At 35.4% G+C, this 22,585-nt stretch overlaps 1 protein-coding gene across 3 annotated transcripts in view; it reads left to right on the plus strand.

The window, feature by feature from the left end:
• Positions 1–22,585, plus strand: part of RIT2 (Ras like without CAAX 2) — a 175,637-nt gene that overhangs the window by 47,801 nt on the left and 105,251 nt on the right. For all 3 annotated transcript variants that reach the window (XM_074932026.1, XM_074932027.1, XM_074932028.1), the window contains exon 2: positions 7,355–7,411. In XM_074932026.1, the coding sequence (XP_074788127.1) occupies positions 7,355–7,411 (57 nt within the window). The remainder of the gene's footprint in view (positions 1–7,354; positions 7,412–22,585) is intronic.

A 22,585-nucleotide genomic window follows, 5' to 3' on the forward strand; every position in this document is an offset into this window, starting at 1 on the left:
CAGCCAACACTCAATAAATAATACATCATTATACCTAAAAAATTAATAATTGCAGCTCACAGACTTTGCAGCGTTCCTTTCTGAAATGATGAGTAGAGCTCTTATCCTATTTTTTACAGGGTATAACAATGTAAAAATGGCTGTACTCGGTCAGAGCAAAGGTGCCTTTAAGCTGGTAGCCTATCAGTGAATCTAGCCTGTAGTGGTTGTTTTGAAAAGAATATATGAGCGAAATAAAATGTATTAAAACTTCTCAAAAATCTTCACATCTTCCAGAAGTATGAAGATAAGAGTGTATTATCGTGGTATGAGATCTCTGAGTTTATTTGAGCCAGTTTTAAAAAGGTCCAATTTTTTTAAGTCAGCAATAGGCTTTTGCCATTTACCATGTCACGGGACAATCATGCAGTTAACTATAATCAATGTGCAAAAATATTTCCTTGCTAGAAAATATTGCCTTGTGAGGTGAGAGAAAAAAAGATAATTGTTCTCTATTTATCTTTCCTGTACTCTTAAAGTAATACCCTGCATTAAACATCACTTTTATTAATTTTTCTGTCTCAAATAGATACTCCTTAAGACACTCGTCATATAGTTTCTGGTGGACAAAACCTTCAGCCACTATGGATGTTCAGTGCTCGCTCAGATCTAATGCAACACATACCTCAACAGTGGTAAAATGAGTAATCCTACTGATTTCAGGGTGAGGCAGGTCATTCCCGTGCTCTTCCAGATAAGGGTTTTTATCTCCATCTAATCAAGTTAGCTACATGTCATCATGGAAAACTGCTGGTTTGGATGAAATTTTCTCCACTGACATAAAGCAACCTTTCTCACCTTTGATATTGTAGCTGTTGTGTGGTGATTTTATTTCACACTGATGTGAAGCACTTGAATGTAACAACATTACTTCATCATCCTGATTCCTTTTGTTTTGCTGCAGGTGACTTCTGCTGTCAGTTATTTATTCTAAAATGTACTGTGATCTACATGCAGCATGCATAGATAAAACAAATACAAATAAAATAGAGGAAATACACTTTGTGCTCGAATCACATAGTCCTCTGTGACCTGGAACGCTGTCATCTGATAGACATGTCTGCTATCTAGTAAGATTTCTTAATAAGGTGTAGGGAAAAAAAAGATAACTGTGCAACCTCAGAAGTGCAACATATTTTAAAAGTTTGAAACAGCAAAGGCTGCAGATTGGGCTGGCTTTGACCATATGAATTGTATATGAAGCTCTCTCTCCTTTCCTGCAGCTCCCCCCACCCCCCTTTCCCTGTCCCAGTATATGATGAATATAGGGTCATTTAAATTATCCTGGATTATTACAAAGTTATGTTTTCCATGTGGAAACTTCTCCCTGGAGAGCAAGAGACTTTTTATAAAAAACTTTGTGCTCAAAAGCATGTAGTATTTTAGGAAAGTAAACATTAATTTCCATCACTGATATTAGCTGAAGACCTGATTATGGATGCTATATACATTAAAATATCATATATAAAATTAATTTTATCATACATTAAATTTACGTTCTCCCCACTTGTAATTGAGAATACAAGGGAAAATTCTCCAAAAGAACCTTCTGTGTCACTGATGCAAGGCAATCCTTTAACTTAGGAAGCACCTTAAAATCAAAGATAAATTCAAAGACGTTTCTTGCATCTTCCATCCATGTTTGCATTCTGTTTCAGAAAAACTCTTATCTGATGGCTAGAAATATTTTGTAATTTGTAACCTAGATTTGTCCATAGCTAACATCTCCCATCTGTTTCATACCAAAATCTCCCTTTAGCTTTAATAGTGCTTGGGTTTTTTTTTGTTTCCCCCCCCCCCCCCCCCCCCCCCCCCCCCCACTTGGCTGTCTTTTACCTTGATTTATTAAACTTACAGAAAATGCACACACACAAAAACTTCCTCAGACTATATTGAGTTTTTCTAATTTTTTGTTTTGTTTTGTTTTGGGTTTTTGTTTTGTTTTGTTTTGTTTTCCTAATATATTTTTGCATTATTGTTGTCTCCAGGCATTCAGAGTTGCTGTGATTGTTAATGCACTTCAGAGAGCAGATAAGATTTTGGCAAAAACTACTCTCTTCACCTCTTGCTGTTCATCATGTATATGTTTGCACACTATTATTACAAAGTGTATTTGATAAGATTCAGTGGGCAGAAGAATGATTGCAAATGACTTTCTACTTGACAAGTCAATCTAAAAATTCAGGAATGAGCTCCGAAGGAGTTAGTTATAAGGATGTTTGTCATTTTCCCAAGCTGATGAAACAGAAGTCAACATTTCAGTTTTCAGGTATGAACATTTGAAAAGCTCATGTGTTTTAGAAGATGATACCTAGGGTCTTGTGAGTTTGAAACCATCGGAAAGACCAGGACTGTTGAAACTGTCCAGTAATTTTGAGATATAATAGTAACAATAAAATCTAGTTGCTGAGATTGTGTAACATTTTTACACATTTAGTTATATACAAACACCTTATCAAAATAATAAAACCAGGTACTTTCAACATGCCCCGGTCATGTTTTTAGAAAGTTCTTTAATTTTACAAATTGATAGAGATCAGGATATCTCTTAAACTTTTACTATTTTTATTGATTTTTATTTTCTGTGATAAAGATTCTTCCTATGGTGCATACTTTGTTAATATGATTTACTGTTCCATTTTTAGACACAGTAGCTTCTTTACTGACTTCTCTATGCTAATAATATCTATATGCCTTCTTATTTTCTCATTAACTTTGTGAACAAATCTATAAAGCCACCATCTTTACCACATTATATTAAGTCCAACTTCTATGATGGTATCTTCAAAACCTCAGATTTATAAAAACACAAGTTAAAGAGCCAGGTGGATATGAATATGTGGAAGTTCTTGGGTTGGAAGCTCAGGATAAGATATTCACATGAGGGTTACTATTACCATAAGGAATATTGTGTAAGTTAGCAATGTACTCTACAGCCTTGAAAACAGCTATAGGACTACTTTCCAAGTTGGCAGCATAAATCAATTTAGAACAAAATAGAAGGGCACTGGGATTCTACCTTACCAGCTCTCACAACTGCATGCGTATTGAAGCATTTTTTTCTATTATCCTGTGGGTCCACACAAACACATATATGTTAAGAAGTTGATAACCTTCTTTACAGGAAATTTAATACTGCTGCAGTGATGAAAAGGATCTTTTAGAATAACTAATGTAACCTTAGCCTTTTTCTAAGCATGGCATTTCCTACTGGGAAGTAAACAAAATATTATTACGAAGGGAGTAGGAATTATCTTGAAAATATCAGACAGGACTAAGTTTTTCATAGAAAAGGCATAGGTATTATGCATGCTTTTCTAGATAGTTAATGAACATTGGTAAGCATAATTGGAAACAACTAGAAATTAAATGCAGGATCTGAACACATTTTTTATTTTAAAAGCACAAGAGAACTTTAAAGTTACATGCTTACTCATGCATATCAGGCTTGCATTTATTCATCTGAAGCAAACTGTACTTGCTTAGCTACAGAAGGGTATAAAGAAAACACTATTTGTCTGAACCAGTGATCCTTTCACTTATTGTAGTCTCCACGTGATGTACATGTCCCATTTAAATGGAGTGATCTTTACAGTATTATAAAATATTCATTAAAAATTTTCAGGCAACTTGAAAATCAAATGTTTCGTAATATCTGCTATGGATTAAAAGGTTTTACCATTTTTTAACTGACTCTGCTTTTATATGTGTATGTATTTATTCAGATATTGGTCTTATCCATTTATTCTGTTTTAATATCCTGCTTTAAAGCCATATTTTAATACAGTGCTTTATGTGTGGCATAAATTATTTAAAACTCCCTCATTTATATATATATATATATATATCTGTAAAAGTTTGGAATAGTATTATTTGGATTTCCAAAGGAAAATGATCATAACAATATCTGATGATAGCTTGGATTTGTTAAATATGAGTGTTAATTTATATGGAAAAAGGATAATGGATAAGGAAAAAAGGAGGGACCAAGGAGAATATTTTAATAAAGCAGCATGAAATACCCATACCATTTTTGTATTAGTTTTCCAAATGAATTTGCTCTGGAAATTACTTTGGAGCTGATGTTAGTATTAGCGATAAGCCAGCGTACACCAGCTGAGGCAGCTGGCCTGCTGGGGAGCCCAGACAGAGTTAGTTATAAGCACATCTAATTCCCAAAGATCCATCTGAGTTGTGTGGTTTCATGCCAGTGGTGATTGAGCCTTCTTTTGCTTTGGGAAGCATCCCACCAACTTCTGACCATCATTCAGAACAAATGTCTGCATGTCCAGCAACCAAGACTGTGGAATATCTGGTAAATCTGGGCACAACTGTTGTTGTACATCAAACCTGATGTTTTGAGACTTCCTTGCCCTCCATCCTCATTGAGTAAGGGGTTTGATGTTCAATGCCAAAGACTAGTTTTTCCTTTCCTTTAGAGGAAAAAATATGCTTGCTCTGAAAATGCTTACTGTGTTAATATTCAATAGGGTTAGACATAAAATGCAAATCCTTATCTTAAAGAACACATGGAGGAAGGTGGGTTGGAATTCCCACCAGTTTCTTTGTTTTATGTTGTTAATTCATTGATCAAAAAGATCAGTGCACCTCAGTTCCTTCTGTCTGAGAAAACAAAACCATGTAACCTGTTTCAGGGAGAGGGTGCTAATCCCCATGCAAGAGGTGACAAGCACTAAAGAGGCCAGAGAGGTTCCTCACCTTGGTGATTAGGAGGAGCCCTTGACAAAGGGCTGTCATGGAAGCAGTTGTGGGACAAAATACATGTAAAACAAAGCTTTTATTCACATTTCCTTAGCCAACTGACTGTAAGATGTTTTCATTTCATTAAGTGGAGTGCTTCTCAGGAGACTTTTCTCAAATTTTGGACCTCTGCAGATTCATTTAATACATAACCATAGCTCATGTAGAGCTCTGGACTGAGACTAGGATCAGGCACATACAAGTCACTATTGTTACACTTGACATTGCAAGAGATAAGTTCCTCTCCTGGTCTGCCTCTAAAACATTGTGTGCAGCCTAGGTTTCTGTGAAAGTTCTGATCATGCGTATACACACTGAGGAAGTGGTGTGAGAAATATAAATTTTGCAGGTCTCAGTGGCTGACTTTTTTCACATTGCAGTAGCAAGTTAGTATGTAGCTTCCAAATTATTTCACTTCTCTTAGATCCTGTGGATTTGATGAGGATGTGAATGATGTATTGATTTGGGGCTGTCTCAGGAGAGAGGGAAAATGTTTACCACGAGTTCTGGGTGTCCTCTGAGCATTTCCATTTCAGCTGTAACAACAGATTTTGTGATGCAGGCATATCTCCAAAAGGAAACAGAATGAGATCAGATACAGAGTAGTTTGCTTAAAAAAACCCAACCAACCAACCAACCAACCAAACACAAAACCAAAAAAACCCCCAAACACAACCAAAAAAAAACACACAAAAAACCCCCCAAAACCCAACATCTTGGCAAGAAAAAGCAGCATGTAGTGTATCAAATTGAATTCATTTGTGGTACAGGCCCTCAGGAAGCTCAAAATATGTAGGCATAAACCATATGAACAACATCTCTGGTAGCTGCGTCTTCTCAGAGCAAACTAGGTAGATTACATTAAGCATCCATTTATTCTTCATCGACCACTAACAGTTATCAGATGGAGGTGCCTAAAAATCTACTGTGATTAAAAAAACAGGTGTCCTGGAAATGAAAGTGTCCAAACATAAATGGCACTTAAAAGTAATACATCTGACAACAGATAATGTAGAAGATATGAGTGTCACTGAATGTAGATTTATTTCCCTATAATATGTATAGACTGAATGAGCTTTTTTTATGGTTACCCTCTTTGAGTTACTATGAATTTATAATGGTGCTTCTTAACATTTATATTTGTCTACACTAAAGATGCAATAATTTATTAACATGGTAATAAATGTTTAATACTCCTTGTCTGTATCATTTTGTAAAACTATCTACTTAACCCCCTGATTCTTGAAAATATAAGGAGGACAAACACTAAACTAAAACAATATTGTTTAAAAAATGGGTGTATTTATATGCAGAAATTTTTTTTTAATGTCACATTTCTTGTTCATAACCTCTGTTGCTGAAGGTAACTGAGATGTTCAAGACATAAGGCAGAATCTGGTATTTGATTTAATGTATTGTAACTGATATTTATCATTCAGGTGGGGTACCTTTTTTTTAAAAAATATCCACATAGAATCTATGGAGGAATTCTAATGCAGGCATTAAAAAAACATGAAAAAATAAAACAGTGACATTGGCTTAAAAATCAAGGAATTAAAAAAAAAAAAAAAAGTGTAAGGTCCTTTTTTTTAAAAAAAAAAAAAAAAATTCCTTTCTCTTCAATTGAAATTCACCTATTTCACTTTTGAAGGTCTTTTCTTCATAACTCTCAGTGATAGGTAGATACCTTTACTTTTTAAATAAGCTGAGATTCAAACTCCTAAGGAAAAACAACAAAGAAAAAGAAAACATAACTTCCCATGTGTTCTGGCAACTGATGGCATTACTATGACCACAGAATACTTAGGCCCACTTCCATGGTCGATGGAAAAGTCCATGAAATATTCAAAATCCATGTACTTTAGATGTCATGTTGGAAACTTATGGGTGGACAGGGTATGAATACTTTCGGCTTTCTAAATAAATTGCAGTTTCGCATCCACGGTACCACATGCTTAAATGATGAAAAGTCATTTTCCTGAAGAGTAACTTTACTAAAATTTCTGCAGGCAGGTAATATTCAACTGTAAAACAGCCTGTTCCAAAGAAACCAACCTATAAGTGGTTAACAGAAACATTTGTCTGCTGTATCAGTTTTAATGAGTTAGGTATTCCTAAAATACACCAAAAATCAAATCAGGTACTGCAGCTAGTGGTATTTTGTAATACTGTGGAAACTTTTATGAATCAGCCTTACAAATAATGTTTTCTTCATGGCAATTTTCTACTGTATAGAATATCAGGTTAACAGTATTTACCAAGTTTTAAAAAGATGTAACAATTTAATACAGTGACAAAATGCTGTTAAAAAAAAAAAAAAAAAAAGAATAAATTAAAAAAAATAAGTTTAAAATCATACTTTTTCCTTTTATCAGTTTTTAGTTGCCACTGTAATGTTAATGTATTCTTGTAGCTGTGGACATAGAACAGACTTTTGACTCACTTTCTAAGCTGAAACTTGGATGTGTGAATTCTCTGTTTGTTCTTTTCACTGTTGTCATTTAAAGACAGTAATATCATTCTTTTTAATTCCCCACATCTTTCTCCTCTCCAGCAATGACAATGCAGTTCATAAGCCATCGGTTCCCTGACTATCATGATCCAACTATAGGTGAGTAGAGATTATTCTCTTCTTCATACCTTTTAAACTCTCTGCCTATTTGACAGTACAGTGAGAAACTGTTCCTAAATAGCACTTAGATAAAAGCCAGATTTGTAAACCTTAGGTTAATTTTGTGATGACAAATTGTGTCATGGTCATACCATAGTTATCTCTTCTTGGAATGCTTTGTACAAAATCTCTTTCAACAACAGATTCATGGCTTCATGCTCTATAACTATTAATGTCTATGCAATCACAGAATACCAACCAAAAAGTGCTACAAGATAGAGAGCAGTCTTTCAAAATTCTAAAATACTGTAAGAGCTCCAGTCTGAAGTGTGATTTCTAAAGTCTTGCTATTTTAGTACTGTTTGCCACTATTAAAATCTTAGTTGGCCTTCTCTAGAAAAATCAACTAGTTACTGAATATGCGGGAGTTGTGCTCTGGGATGACGTACTCTGCTAACTCCATTGGTTCACCTGCATTATAAACTTAAGTAATGATAAATATTCACATGTATCTGCAATACATTGAAATCCACCTTAGATGCTGACCATTACATGACTATATGGTTGGATTACAAAGGGACAGTCTGATCTGGAAGAGAGATCCAGGATGAATTCTGGTTGACCTAATTTCTATTTCTAAAACGGGTAACCCAAAAAGACTGTGGCCAAAAATTGTGTCCCATTAAAACATTTCAAATATTTTTCCCCTGAGTTGTGCACAAATTTGTAAGATATTTACTGGGTATATACCCCAGCAATTTAATGCTTTGAACAGCCCTGGATTCCTGTTGTATTGGGTATCATCTATGCACATCTTGCCAGACACCTGGTGAACACCATGGTGAGCATGGAGATACTCAGAACGTGTGTACAGACACAGTCTTGGGCAGTCTGCTCTAGATGGCCCTGCTTGAGCAAGGGTTTGGAGCGGATGACCTCCGGACGTCCCTGACAACCTCAGTAATTCTGTGACTCTATAATATCAAAAATGGTTGTCGGAAGACTTACTTTCTTGCCGTTGAGCATCTTTTGGGAACTACAATAATTATTAATATACATGAATGTAGTAAAAAATGTGCCTGACATCAAGGTAGGAATCAACAGAACTGAATGTTTATTCAAGAGTGGCTTATTAGTTTTACTTATATTAAAAAGTCCTTGCATTTATAGGGACTACCCATGTGTAATATTTATTTTCACCAAGAAAAGTATGGCAGAATCTGGGCCTGGTAAGTGGGAGGCACTACAAATATTAGCATTTACAAAGATTGTTTTGGAAAGAAAAAAAAAAAAAGGTTCCAACAAAATTTTTGTTATCTTTGAAATTTTCAAATATTTCAAACTCAGGTTTAACCTCTATTAAATTGCTTCATTGTTAAGTAGAACAACTAATGGTAGTATTTCTTTGTTATTTCTACAGTATTCCACATTTCCTTGATATTAGCTCCTGGTTAATTGTAGTATTTTAATGAAAAAAAAAAACAAACAAAAAAAAACAACAACAACAAACCGTAAACTCTTCATGCCACTTGTAATTTTATAACCATTAAAAATATTAGAAAAAGAAAAATGAGATGTGTCAACTCTAAAGAAGGCAAAAACTACTATAGAATTGCAACAAATGAATTTGTTGCACTCAGGAAAAAAAGTCATTAGACATAATTGGAAAAGAGGAACATTACTAGTTACTGACACCATTAAGTTATCTACATACACTCGTCTTTATTATTAACTACCCACCTGCCATCTGTATTTATCTATATATTGTATCTTGTCATAATCTTAACTTATTGGTCTCTAGACACTACCACAGTATGAATAATAGATAATCATAAAGAGAAGGAAATCTTATGATGCATTATAAGTACATACTGTAGGAATGCCTAGAGGACCTAATCAGGATGAAGGTCTCCTTGAGTAAGAGACAGCTTCTACGCAGTAACACCAACACTCTAAATAGGAGAAGAGAGAGGGAGATAGAGAACAGATAAATGAAATACTGTGAATTCAAACTCACATAGCTGGCTAGAGGCAGAACAGGAACTACATTGCTGAGTTTTATCTGTTCAGCACTTCTGCCCTTCAGAACATACTGAGGACATCCTGAGAAAGGCTTATTTCTATTCATGCTCTAAAACATATACTAAACAACTGAATATAATCTTAAGTACATACATTTCCTCTTGCGTAAATTTGTGGTATGACGCCTCAAAATTGGACATAAACTCAAAAAGCTAATCAAAGGAATAATTTTTTATCTGACCTGTAATAACAAATATACTTAAAAATCTCAGTACACTGAAAAAAAAAAAAAAAACAAAAAAAAAACAAACAAAAAAAACAACTTGAGATTGCTTTTTGCTACTTTTGAGCCCCTGGTCTCAAATCTTAGATTTATTTATTTATTTATTTATTTATACATACACTGGTAAGCATATTTTACCTATTTTCCATCTATCTTAAAAAAAAAAAAAAAAAAGATCAGATAATCCAGAGTGAGAATATCCAGGGACAAGACTATGCTGATAGCAGGAGGTGCCAGAGGAGAGGTTGTTCCTCCAGGGTCATAAGGTGCTAGCCACTAAGAGATGATTTTGTATCCTGGGGAGGTAGGTCAGGTACTTAGAGTTCTGTTTCTCACAGTAACCCACCAGCAGGTGATTAGGAAAGAATAAAACAGGCCAAATAAGAAATGTACCTTCTCTCCAGCAGAGCGGCAAACCAGTAAATGCAAAGCAGCCATGTCTGAGATCACTGACCTCTCTGCATATCAATATATTGCCTTTCCTTTATGTCATACATTTTAGGCCACTTTCATTCCTCAGTAATTTGTGTCCTGTTTAGGGGACTCATGAGCTGTCCTGAACTTCTCTGGGCACACCGACCTGAGGCTTTAGTGTACAATTTTTGAAATACCTTGTTCTGCCTACCTGTGTTTTTATTTGTCTCTGGGCATTTAGAAAAACAACAGTTTCTGTAGGTGTCACTGAGAGGGTGATATTCTCTGGAAACAACAAAAAAGTTCTATGATGTGTTTAAATGACAATCCACAGATTTCCAGTATTAACCGACCTGCTGACTCTACTGTCCTCTAGTTGAGCTTTAAGATAAGGTTTATAGTTTCTTTTGTTTTACATGGACATAAGAATCTAATAAATACCTACATGTTATTCCGGATGTTCTGGGACTAGCTACTCCTTTATGCTTTCTACGATGTGAAATTGTGACAGCAGTGAACACGATACTTATAACTGTGCAAATTTAGTCATGATTTAAGTAGGTAGTGGTGACAAAATTGATACTATCCCTCTTTGTCTTTGAAGGGGCTTTTTCTAAGAGATGTCCCCATAGAAATGGATGGGCAGGGGCTTATGAAATGGAAGGGCCTTTTTAAATTATTGTCTTTGATATCCCAAAATTCTATCACTTTCAATTTTCGGTGACCTCTGGGGCTACTAAATGTTTATATTCACTTTGTCTACTTTAACTTTTCATTGTGCACCTTAAGCATTGACATAGGAGTGAAATAATAATTTCAGCTGGTTTTCATTTCTGTATTCTTGTGAAATATATTTGCATCAAGGTAAAGAAGACAGGGGACAATAAACCATTCCCAAAACACGAGCATAGGAATGATGTAATCTGATTGATATTCTAGCTGAAAGACAGAACCAAACCGCATTCAGTCCTTACAAAAGATCAACAAAACCATCTTGTATGATCAGTTAGAAACATATGAAAAACCTGAAACAAGAAATCTACAATAGTTTTTGCTTGAACTTAAAAATAAATGGCTGCCAACTGGTTGTCATGTTTTATTTCATAAAAGCTCAAATCCTTTCAACCCTGAGAAATGTTCTGAAGTTTGATTTTTTTTTTTTATATAAAGAACACATTTTATGTCCTGACCTATTCCTTGCTCCATAGAAGTATAGCCATAGGCAATTGACTTTTGAAGATTTTAGGAGATTTTTTTTCCTTCCTATTTTATTTTTATTTTATACTTCATCTGTAAACTGATAAGACAGTGAGCTTTAAAGAAAGCCTAAAAAATGAGAATATATTTCACTTTTGTCCAGCCCAACATGAGGCTATGGTGAAAAATATTTACTGTTACCTACCAGAGAATATAGAGGACTCCTTTCACTTTAATATGCTGCCAAATGTGCTTCTCCTTCCCATTTCTGCTTCCCTACAAGCACACAGTTAAGAACTTATCCTAAACATTGTACTGTAATAATCATGTAGCTTTAAAAATCCAGAGGCATTATTTTTCTCTCTTTTTTTTTTTTTTTCACCGTGGTTCGACATCATGTTACCAATGCATTAGAGCTTTCTTTTTCTACAGCAACTCATAACTCTAGCAATATAGTAGAAATACACAATTTGCATATAATGGTGGTTTGTACTTACATTTTCTCTGTTATCCACCAAAATTTTTGAAATATTACAGGGGATCTTGATCATGGGAAGCTGTTGCTACTGTGAGATGATGCAGAGTTTTAGTCAAAACATTATTTCAGTTGCTACATTACGTGATACGTGTGCTCATAGGTTTGTATGTCATGCATACATATATTTCAAATCTGCTAATTTTGATCCTAAAAGAGATATGGAAATAAATTTAAATTATTTACATGTTATTTATTACTGTGTTTATAATTTATAGAAGGATTACCTATACTTTCGAAGAATTTACTGGATGCTGTGATGGATAGTCTGACACTTTTTTAAGACCAAGACTTTTTTAAAGAGTAGTATGGATTTATTTGAGAGAAGAGGTTGGTTTTTGTTCTGTTGGGCGTTTTTTCATCAGTAAGTTGTGTATTTTTGTTCCAATTGGTATATATTCGGAGAAGTCCTCTGTGCAGTGTGCATCAGACATATGGTGCCAAAATAAATGATCAGAATAGGTGGTCCCTTCTGATGTATGAAAATGTCTTTTTTTTTTTTTTTTTAAATATTTTTTGTTGTCTTAGTTTGGAAAAGCTGATAAGATCTCAAGAAACTTAAGCTGCAGACTTTATATACAGATATACGTGCACACACATAAATACAAAGATATGCCACTATTTGTTTTAAATATAAACATCACTTAAAAGGTTAAATCTACCTGATGTGCTAATTTTAATGTTGTCACTTCGAGTTTAACATCACTTCAGGATAAAGGGGGAATATTGACTGTATTTTGGGTTTTTTTACAAACACTTCAGAATTTTGAGACAGTAATATGTTATTTTTGTGAGCAAATGAGGAGGGGGAGGACAAAATAGTATTAGACTGTATGTGGGCAAAATTTCAGAGGTTAGTACTTCATGAAAATGAAATTATTTCAGCGCACATTTAATATTTAATTGTTGTCAACAATGGGAACAATTTCCAAGTGGCAGTGGATGTGATCATTTTCTGGAACAAATAGATAAGAGCAATTTACACTCCGTACAGTCTTTGGCAATATCACAGAGAGTTAATGCAAGTAGAGTGGCAGGAAAGGAAGCATGACATAGTGTAGCAAACTGGACAGCCTCCAAGATGCTCATTAACCATGTGACTAATCTTAGAATGAATACATAATGCAAACGAGATGTGAAAGCAGCTTCCTGTTTTGGTGAGATATCACTGCAGGAGATTGTGTCAAATGAGCAGCTGAGGGCATTAAGGCTGTGTCAATGTCAAATTTTAATTGAAATGGGTGTGGGATGGGAGGCACTTTAGCATTAAGCACATGAATTTCCATGAGGTTTCCTAACGAAGCAATGCATTCGCCAATGCATCAAATAAAACACGCTGAAACTCATCTTTAATAAGGTGGTGGAAATGCGTGGCTGAATTTGAGGAAAAAGATAAAATGCAACTGAAAGTATTCTAAGGTTATATAATGCATGCCAAAAAGTGTCTGTGTTATAAAGAATGTTATATCTGTTTTCAAGGTACAATAACGAAGAAGGATAAAGCAAGGGAAATACAAACTCATTAGTAATGACAATGTGAAAGAAGAAAAAGATGGGACACGTCTACTAGATTAGGAGGGGTGCCTCTTGCCAACAAAAGTACTATACAAATTCATTTGAGGGTACAAAAAGTTTCTAGATATTTTCTACTCTTATCTGAAAGATGTCTATGTGTATGCTTCATCCCTAATTTCATTACAATTCTAATTTTTCTGTAGAAGATAAAAGATTTGGACTGAACAAGCCACAACTGGATTTAAACTCCAAAATTATTATTTTTTAAACAAATTCATACGATGGATAGCTCACAACTGAATTCACAGCTGTCTGTCATTCTCCATACATTTATCAGAGTGGATAAAAAACTCATATAAAATAATCTTGAATCAGTACCATTTGTCTCCAGAGATTGTCTCCGAAGGTATTTAGACTGATTATGTACATGTAGCTAAACTGCCTGTGTTTATGATCCATATTTGTCATAATTAAAATGAGCAATGAGGAATATCTAAGAATACTAGAGTATGCATTAGAACATTAACCTTAGCCTGTGCTTCATTATTAGTTTTCACTTTTCTATCTGTGGGTATTATTTGCATCATACATCACATTAAGAGGTTAATACCTTCACTATAAAACCTTTTGACTTACGTACACAAAGAAGAGCAAACAGATGATGCCTACTATGTTACGACTAAGCTGCATGTTGAGGAGGCCTAAATTAAATGTCTACACGTAAGCTGTGTATCTAGATTCCAGTTATGTGGGATTCAGGGTAATTTAAGAGTGGAGATTTATGTCTTTTCTCACTTCCTTTATCGCAGGCTTCAAGAGCCATTTGAGATGTCCCAAAGTACCTGCTTTGGTTTAGAATGCTGATCCAGAAGGCTGACCTCCCATGGGTCTTATGTCATCGTGATCCAACCCCTGTGACATAGAACTTATGGAACATCAGAGCCTTTCTAGTTGAGTAAATGAAAGCCAGCCAAGATTCCTGAGACCATATCAAATGGCAAGAGTCATGTATGGGCGATGTATGTTTCCCTTAAGAGTAAGGGGATTTTAGATACCTACCTTGCATGTAGACACGTATTTTGTATCTGTCTAAGCGTAGGTGCTTGAAGCTGAATGGCAATGCTTCCCCTGACAGCTTGTTACAACAAGGACCTTCACAGATCATCATGATATCTCAGTGTCTAGATAGATGTCCTGCAGTGAAGGGAGGAAAATGCAGAGAGAGACTTGTCATGCAGAATCCTTGTTAAGGTGGCAAAGGAAGGGACAACGCTGGCATGTGTCTGGCAGCGTAGGTGCTCCCATGTAAGACTGAAAATACCCCATGAATAGAAAAGAAAGGGTAATATTAAAAAATTAAGAATAAGAAAATTGTCTAGACTGCTCAGTTAGTTTAGATATCAATGAAGCAACAAAATGCCTTCTGCTTAGTGTTGTTAGTTGTCTGCCATGAAGGGAAATAGAAATTATTTTAAGCCATGGAGTATGGAGACTGAAAAATCATAGCAGATCTTTCTCTCTGTGACGGAACAAATTTGATCTAAAAAAAAAAAAAAAAAAAAAAAATCCTATTTCTCTGGGAAATATTTTTTATATATAAAAAGGTGATAGTTTCCCTCTAAAGAGCAGATTATTGACAGTTGGTTCATCTCTTAACATTTCAGTCTTAGCTATATCCTCTAGTTGCATTCTCAGCTTTGATTCTTTACCCCTTCCTCTGTTGAGAACTTTGGGTATTTTCCTCATTAATAACTAGTCTGGTCCCATTCTAAATATGCTGTGCTACTCAGATACATGATCTCTAGCTCTGTTGTTAAACTTTCTTGGGACTTTGCTTTGATAAACCAATTTGTCAGTTCCTAAAGGCTTTACAGACTTCATATAACAAATAACCAAATCAACCAAATACTTTTCCCTGTCCATACTCAAGATGAACGACCTCTACAATCCTGGATGGACACTTAATGTCTGCTACTGCTTTGTCACATTCATATTTTTTTACAAATGTAAATCATCATTTGAGGGCTGTTTACACCAGGTGACAGCTCACTGTCACCATTTTCATAGACTCTGGAAACAGTGCTTAATCTACTAATTTTCCTTGGCTAATATTTCTGATGTAAACAACAGCAGACAAGCAAATGCAGTCTGTGTCTTTCTAGGGAGTAAGTGACCCAGTGAGCTGCTTTTACAGTTGTCATTTTCTCCCTTATCATTTCACCAAACACCTGCTCAAAAGTTGGAGGTTAATCAGAACATCTTGGAGAGAATTTAGCCTGCAGTTTAGTCTTGGAAATGCAGTTGTCTGTCTGTGTCTATCACTCATGTCATCATAAAACCTTAACTCAGCAGCTATGCCAGCAGATTCACTTCATTCACAGTGGTGCCAGACAGTAGCTGCTTTTATGAGTCTCTGCAGCACACTGTGAGGTGTCAGGGAAGGAAATAGTGTATAGGGAGACCAGGTGTGGAACTATTTAATTTCTTTACCCTAAATCAAGAACAAGAACTGATGCATGAACTCTCACCTGCCAGGAACAGATTTCTGAGGCTCTGCAACAGACTGTAGTTTTGTGAGATGAGCCAAATCTAACAACTCATTTGTGTGGAAAAGGAGGAAGACCCACTCTTTAACTCTGCCCTTCTCTCAGCTTTACTGTCTCTCTGGCATTCACTGGATAATTTTACAGGCAGATTCAACAGTAGTCCAGAATAAAATGAAGCCATTCCAACACAGAATTGTTGTCTATCAGATTAGTGAGTTTAATTACTTCAGTAAAAAAAATTCTGCGAGCCCAAAAAGCAGCAGAAAGGTAGTGTAGAACCACATATGGGGAAATGGTTGAATAAGTGGTAATGAAAGAGGAGAAAAGAGATCCTTCTATTTCTGGGACAGGCAGGATGTGAAAACTGAGTCAACCATCTCATGCAGAGTCACTCTCAGCCAGTGAGCTAAAATACCTTTCCAAGCTGATCTCTGTTATCAAAAAGAACAGCAATAATTACCTGTGCCAGAAATGTAGATAGATTCAAAAACCTTTTGGGCAAACTACTGGAGGGAAAAATATCCATCAAGGGCTGTTCAAAACAAAGATTCTACTTCTGGCTCAGAAGTGCCTTTGAGCTGCAAATAACTGGAAGATGAGAAGATATGCCAAGCAAAAATAATTGTGTGGGATTCCTTGGGCTATTGGTTACGCTCCAAAAGAGGAAAATATATTAGATGGACTGTTCATCTTCTATGGCTCTACTCTTTATATTCTCATCTGGAGCATTTGCCTAATCTGAATGACCTTAATTGATAATCTGGCCAGTGATCTGATTTCCCTTTCTCCCTCATTTCAGAAAGAAAACAAACAGATGAACTACTCTAGTTCTCAAACATCTCTGCCCAACATCTGCTTACCATGGCTGGAACAGGCAATAAAAGTGTTTTTCCCATGTGTTGCCATGAGAGACCTATGCTGGATATTTAAATGCAAAAAAAGTACCAGTGCTCCTTAACTGTTAATGGTTCATACTTTTTCTTTTCTATCTTCCATTAACTCTGTGTTAGAAGTGAGATATATTCCTGCCTTGGCCATCTTCTCTTCTCCACTGAATAGTCAATGGAGGATCAAAATATAGTATATAACCTTTCTATTCCTCCTGAAAACCCCTGAGTTTAACAGTATATCTGCTAAACATAGAGAGAAGAATACTAACCAAGTACAGTACAGAAGTGTGACCTTGTGGTCACTATTCTTAAACACTGATTAGCCAGATTAAAATTTAGGAAGAAAAAAATAAAAAGGCTCTACTTATAACTATGACAATATTTCTGTGGTATATTTGTTACTAATAGTAATATTAGTAATAAATATAATAATGAAACTATTTTTATTAGAATACTTTCATTAAGAATCTAGAAAGAGTCGGCCAAGAATAGAAAATATTGTTAAAATATGTTAAAATATTTTTGTCTGTTCTACACAAAATAGCCTTTTTTTTTTTTTTTTTTTCTTTGCATACGATCTTCACAGAGGCAGAAGACCTTTATCTCAACAATCGATGGTTTTGATTTGACTCTATCCAAAAATCCTCACTTGCCCATGCTTTGCTTCACCAAGTCTCTAATGGATCCATTTTATAAACTGATGGATCCATTTTATAAAAAGGCATTGAAAGGTATTTCTTCTTATCACAGATGAGTTTATTCTCAAATAGCTCTTCAGGTGTCCCTTCAGGCCAACAGTGATACTTCAAACACTGACCTATCATAGAAAATTGGGACATATTCTTCTTATATTCATGGCTACTATAGGTTTTTTAGTAGAGTTTCATATATGTGCTTTCACTGGATTGAGGCATTCTCATAATCAGCAGAATTCAGCTTCTACTCTATAGATCCTGATTGGGTTTGAGTGTGCAGAAAGTGTCCATTTGGCTGGTGTCATTAAGGCAGGAGATTTTATGTTTATCCAGAACTACAAAACCACAGTGGAGTCACATGTGGGTTGTGGGTTTGAACTCATAACATAAATATGCTAAAGCTCTAGAGCATGATTCATCTCATCCTAGCATCTGCATCTTTAGTTAGTTAGATGAATAATGTTCTCAAATGTAAAATTCTACAGAGAAAGCCTAGATTCTCAGGGCTAAAGCAGGGTGGACTGTCATGTTATATGGTAGCTGAGGAGATTCAAAGGTCCTGGGAATGAAATGACTGAAGTTGGAGTAAACACCTAAGTCATTCTGTGGCTTTAGCTCAGTGGTTCTGTTATAGGTATCACAACCCACATACAGTGATGATAATTATGGTTAGGATCATGAATTGATAAGGAGCTGAAGACAGACTTGCAACCCATAAATAGAGTCATCAGTGGAAAATTTGCGTACCTATTTGCTATGTATTTTGATTTGTAAAAATCTTCCTTATACAATTTTTGAAATTGGAAGAGACACTCATGCTATGGTTTCCTACAGGTGGCTGATTTATCATGTTCTATTCAAAATTCCTCATCACAGGACAAATGTCTCCATTAACCTTTATTTCATGGAAGCCGGCAGCCATCTACACCTTACTAAATCCAAGCCATGTTAATAGCCACGCAGATGGAGTCAACTTGTTAATTACTCCCCCTGAAATGACAAGAAGTGAATTCGTAGCTGTCAGATCCTCCTACTCAGTAGCAAAATCACGGACTTGAAAGAGTAGTGAAATTGCTACCTGCTATTCTTGTTCCCCAGGATAAGTGTACTTGGACTCCTGTTAATTATCATGTTTTGATTAAACAGGAGTACTTTGTTCACTTTGTTCATGTACACCTTTGAAGTAAACGACATTTTTCTGGAAGCAGAGAAAGTAATGATATGCCTTTATTAAATATTAGCAGCATTATCCATATTGCAAATGGTTTCTAAAAGAAAAGCAAGTGCTACAGCAGAGGTTAGCCTGAGTTATCTTTAGCCTCAATTTTCAAATATGCTAACATTTGTAAGAAATTTTATTTTCTCTTTGAGAGCTGGTTCTGCCATAAACGTTTGTTACTCAGTCTTATTCACATGGGTAGGACACTTCATAAAGAAGATTTAGCCTGTTTGAAGGACTCCAGTACAAGGTCTAAAGAAGAACTGAGTGTTGTCTGGGCAGCAAGTCATACCCTGTATAAATATTTATACAAATTTTGTCACATCTGTGCAGATTAAAATAATAAATGGTGGCTTTGTTGATAACATCATTTGCATCATGACTGGTAGTTACTGCACTGGGACAAATTATTCAGATAGACTTTGCCAGTCTTTTATCCAAATCTCCGCTGTATCCCAGCCTTTCTGCAGAAGCCTATAATTTATAGGAGGTTACCTATGCTACCTCCAGGGGAATCCCACATTTAACAATATGTTGTTATGTAAGAATACAATCAGCTTCTCTATTCATATGTCTGTGGGAAAGAAGGAAGAGGGGTACATTCCTTTCTAGACTTCATCTTGGTTATGTGAATTGTAGTTAGAACTTCATCAGAACTCTAATGATTCTGTTTTTCATGGGTTCTGGTGAACATGCCTTTTGCTTTTATTAATAATTATATTTTATGGGTGAAAATACATCTGCAGCTAGAAAATAAAATATTGCAAATAGTAAAAAAAGAAATCATATAATGTAATAGTATAAAAATAGCTTAAGTTTCTATAGCAGAAGACCTTTGCATTGGATTTTTTCTGTTTAAATTTCAATCTGCTTCTGGTCCTGAATTTTTTCAAGACTGGATAAATAGTTTTACACATGGGAGGCGCTCCACATAGGGATTAATTTATTAAACTATTTTCTGGCACATCCAGATACTCTCAGTCTTACATGCCTCTCTGTATTTGTACACACAGTTACATACATACCAATACACAAACCTCATGGGAATGGAAAAATATCAGTACTCAGTTTAGGAGGATCTGTTGACTTGTTACAACAGAATACTGAGTTGGAAGTACCGAAATGAAAGAATTATGATGCATTCAAATCAACAGCATCAAAACTTCCAGTGTATGGAGAGGAATTAGTAGTGGAGAAGGTGGTTCTAGTAGTCAGTATTGTTAGAAATGGTGGTTGACTTCTGTGGAGCATTTGCTACCATGAATGCAAACTGAAAGTGTTACATTCACATGTATGGTTATAATTTATTTTCACCATATAAAAACTGAGTCGTCATTACAGAGATCTGACTGTGCCCAAGGAGCTGTATGACTGTAGAATGCAGCAGTGAGTTTGCCTTGCTGACCACTTAGGTCTTACATTTTTGACATTCTTTGCCTGAAAGTGGATATCTTACCCTGAATTTTCTCTTGTATATTCTGCTTTGTCTCTTTCTTGATGAATACATGTAAATTAAAAACTCTCCCATGCAACATTATGTACAAAATCACTCTTAATTTTGGTTCTTCTTGAAAGCCACCCAGGACATTGTCTCATTTTACAACCATTTTATTAGTAAACATCATGATAATGAGGACCCAAAGGGAGAAGACAAACCAGAGTTACCTGACTTAGAGTTCAACTCTCTCAAATTTCTGTTCACACCAAACATTTTAGAGCTTTTTTTTTCTTTTTTTTCTTTTTTTTTTTTTTTTGTGCCTACCAAAGACCAAGTGAGATTAAGCTGGTTTTGCTTCTTCTGCTTTTCATCAGAGAATGAAAGGGTACCATAGTAATGAAACTGCAAGCTGACATTGAAGAAGAGGTGCTTGTACTTATCTATAGGTACAACTGGAAAAAAAAAAAAGAAAAAAAAAAAAAGGCAGAAAGTGCAATGGATAACCCATTTCCCAATTTGGAAGGCACTAAGTGCATTTCAGGTCACCAAGAAAGTTGCCATGTAAGTACCCAAAGCTGAAAATCAATCAGACTCCTTCAGCAGCTGTGTGTTATCAGTCTTGCCCTGCAGAGAACAGATCTGAAACATTAGGTATAATAGCATTAAAAAAAGAACACTGCAGTGAGGTGAGAACCAAACAGAATGCCCATTAGGCTGAGGAAGCTTTTAGTTTTATTACCGTAACCAGACCCAGACAGGGTATGGTCAATGGCAGCCAGAGCTTAAGTTAAAGGAGATGAGTGTGACAGTGAAAATGGCTCATTTAAAAACTACTAATAACAAATAGTCAGACTGCATGGGACTTACTCGGCCTAAACTTAAATCTTTATTGTGCTGCAATGAATCTGGGTGCTCAACATGTAGTTTATGCCCTGTCCCCTTCCTGGTATTTAGGCATTTTCATTGATGGTAGCAAGATTAAGTGCAGAGGTTTATTAGAGGATCTGGACATAGTCTAGTTATGCTTCTGCTTTTACTGAAGATATTAACAATGCCTATTTCAGGAGGACAAAATCAACTAAAAGTTGAGAGTTGTTCTGCTCTTTTGTATTCAGATTTAGAGAAGTGCCTTGTTATATTTCTGTTTTCATCTTTACTCATGAATTATTTTATGAACACTCAAGGATTTGAATGTGCCACTGAAGATACAGGAACCTCTGAAACAGAACACAGAAGTTAGTTGAGACCATGTCATAACCCTGAACAAAGGCTAAATAAAGGAAACAAAGAATTTAATCTTCAATTGAAATTAATAAAGAGTTGGAATGTACAACAGTAATATGCATTTGAAATTAGCAAGGCGATTTGAAGATGATGTTACAGAATCTCTTCTGAAGACATATTTGGCCAAGATCTTGGTTTAATATTTTATCTGAATATATGTTTATGGTAATTTGAATGCTAAAATGAAAACTGAAAGATAGAAAGTGCTGTGTTTCTCATCATGCAACTGAATGTATAATGAATAAATGTATGAATTCCTTTTACGATGAACACTTAGCATGACTAATGCTTTGTTTTTTCCAAGATTATTTTCACTTTCTCAAGACTACACTATAGTCTTTATAAGAATAAGGCTAGCAGAGAGCTACTATCTGCATTAGATACTGCATCACTTACCTTCTTTTCTTTCATAGAAACAGTAGAGATGTTCAAAGTGTGTGGTTACTGAAGGAAGACTTTCTATCTGGGAGTTTGGAAAGGCAGTGGTCATCTTTTCTCTGTTCTGTAAACCATTATCAATGTCCGTCTGCCTGGAATGATATTGTCTGTTACTGTCTCTTTTGTAAGATGGAGCAGACAACTCATGCTGTTAACATAAACCTGAGCAAAATCTGAAAGATCTGACAAAGACCTGACAAAGCTAAACAAATGACAACATAATGGCAGAGTTCCATGCTGAGAAATAAAAAACAGCAGCACTGGAAAGAATAATCTGAAGTATTCTTAATTGCTGGTATAACGTAGAATTATGAAACACTAGACAGGGCTGGAAATGGGATATTTAAGTACCCTAGTTACTAGTCTAGTACTAATTTTCCTACTTGCTTTATTTTAAATGATACTGATATCTATGTGCGCATTTCCAGAATACAAGGCAATCAAATCTGCCAGTTCTACTTTTCTAAGCCATTCATTGCTTATCATGTGTGCATAGCTCATAGGAAGGCAACCTCTGTGACCTCGTGTCCTTGTCTGTAAAATGCTGATAGTAATGCTCAACCACTTATAAAACACTCATACTCCAGGAAAATAATTATATGCTAAGGAAAATTAGAAGACCAATGTATTCTGATGGGCAATTCCTCCCACACGCATTTTTATATTTTAAATAGAAGCAGTTTACATGTAGTAGTTGG

Source organism: Athene noctua, chromosome Z (genome assembly GCF_965140245.1).
Source record: "Athene noctua chromosome Z, bAthNoc1.hap1.1, whole genome shotgun sequence".
Lineage (NCBI taxonomy): Eukaryota > Metazoa > Chordata > Aves > Strigiformes > Strigidae > Athene > Athene noctua.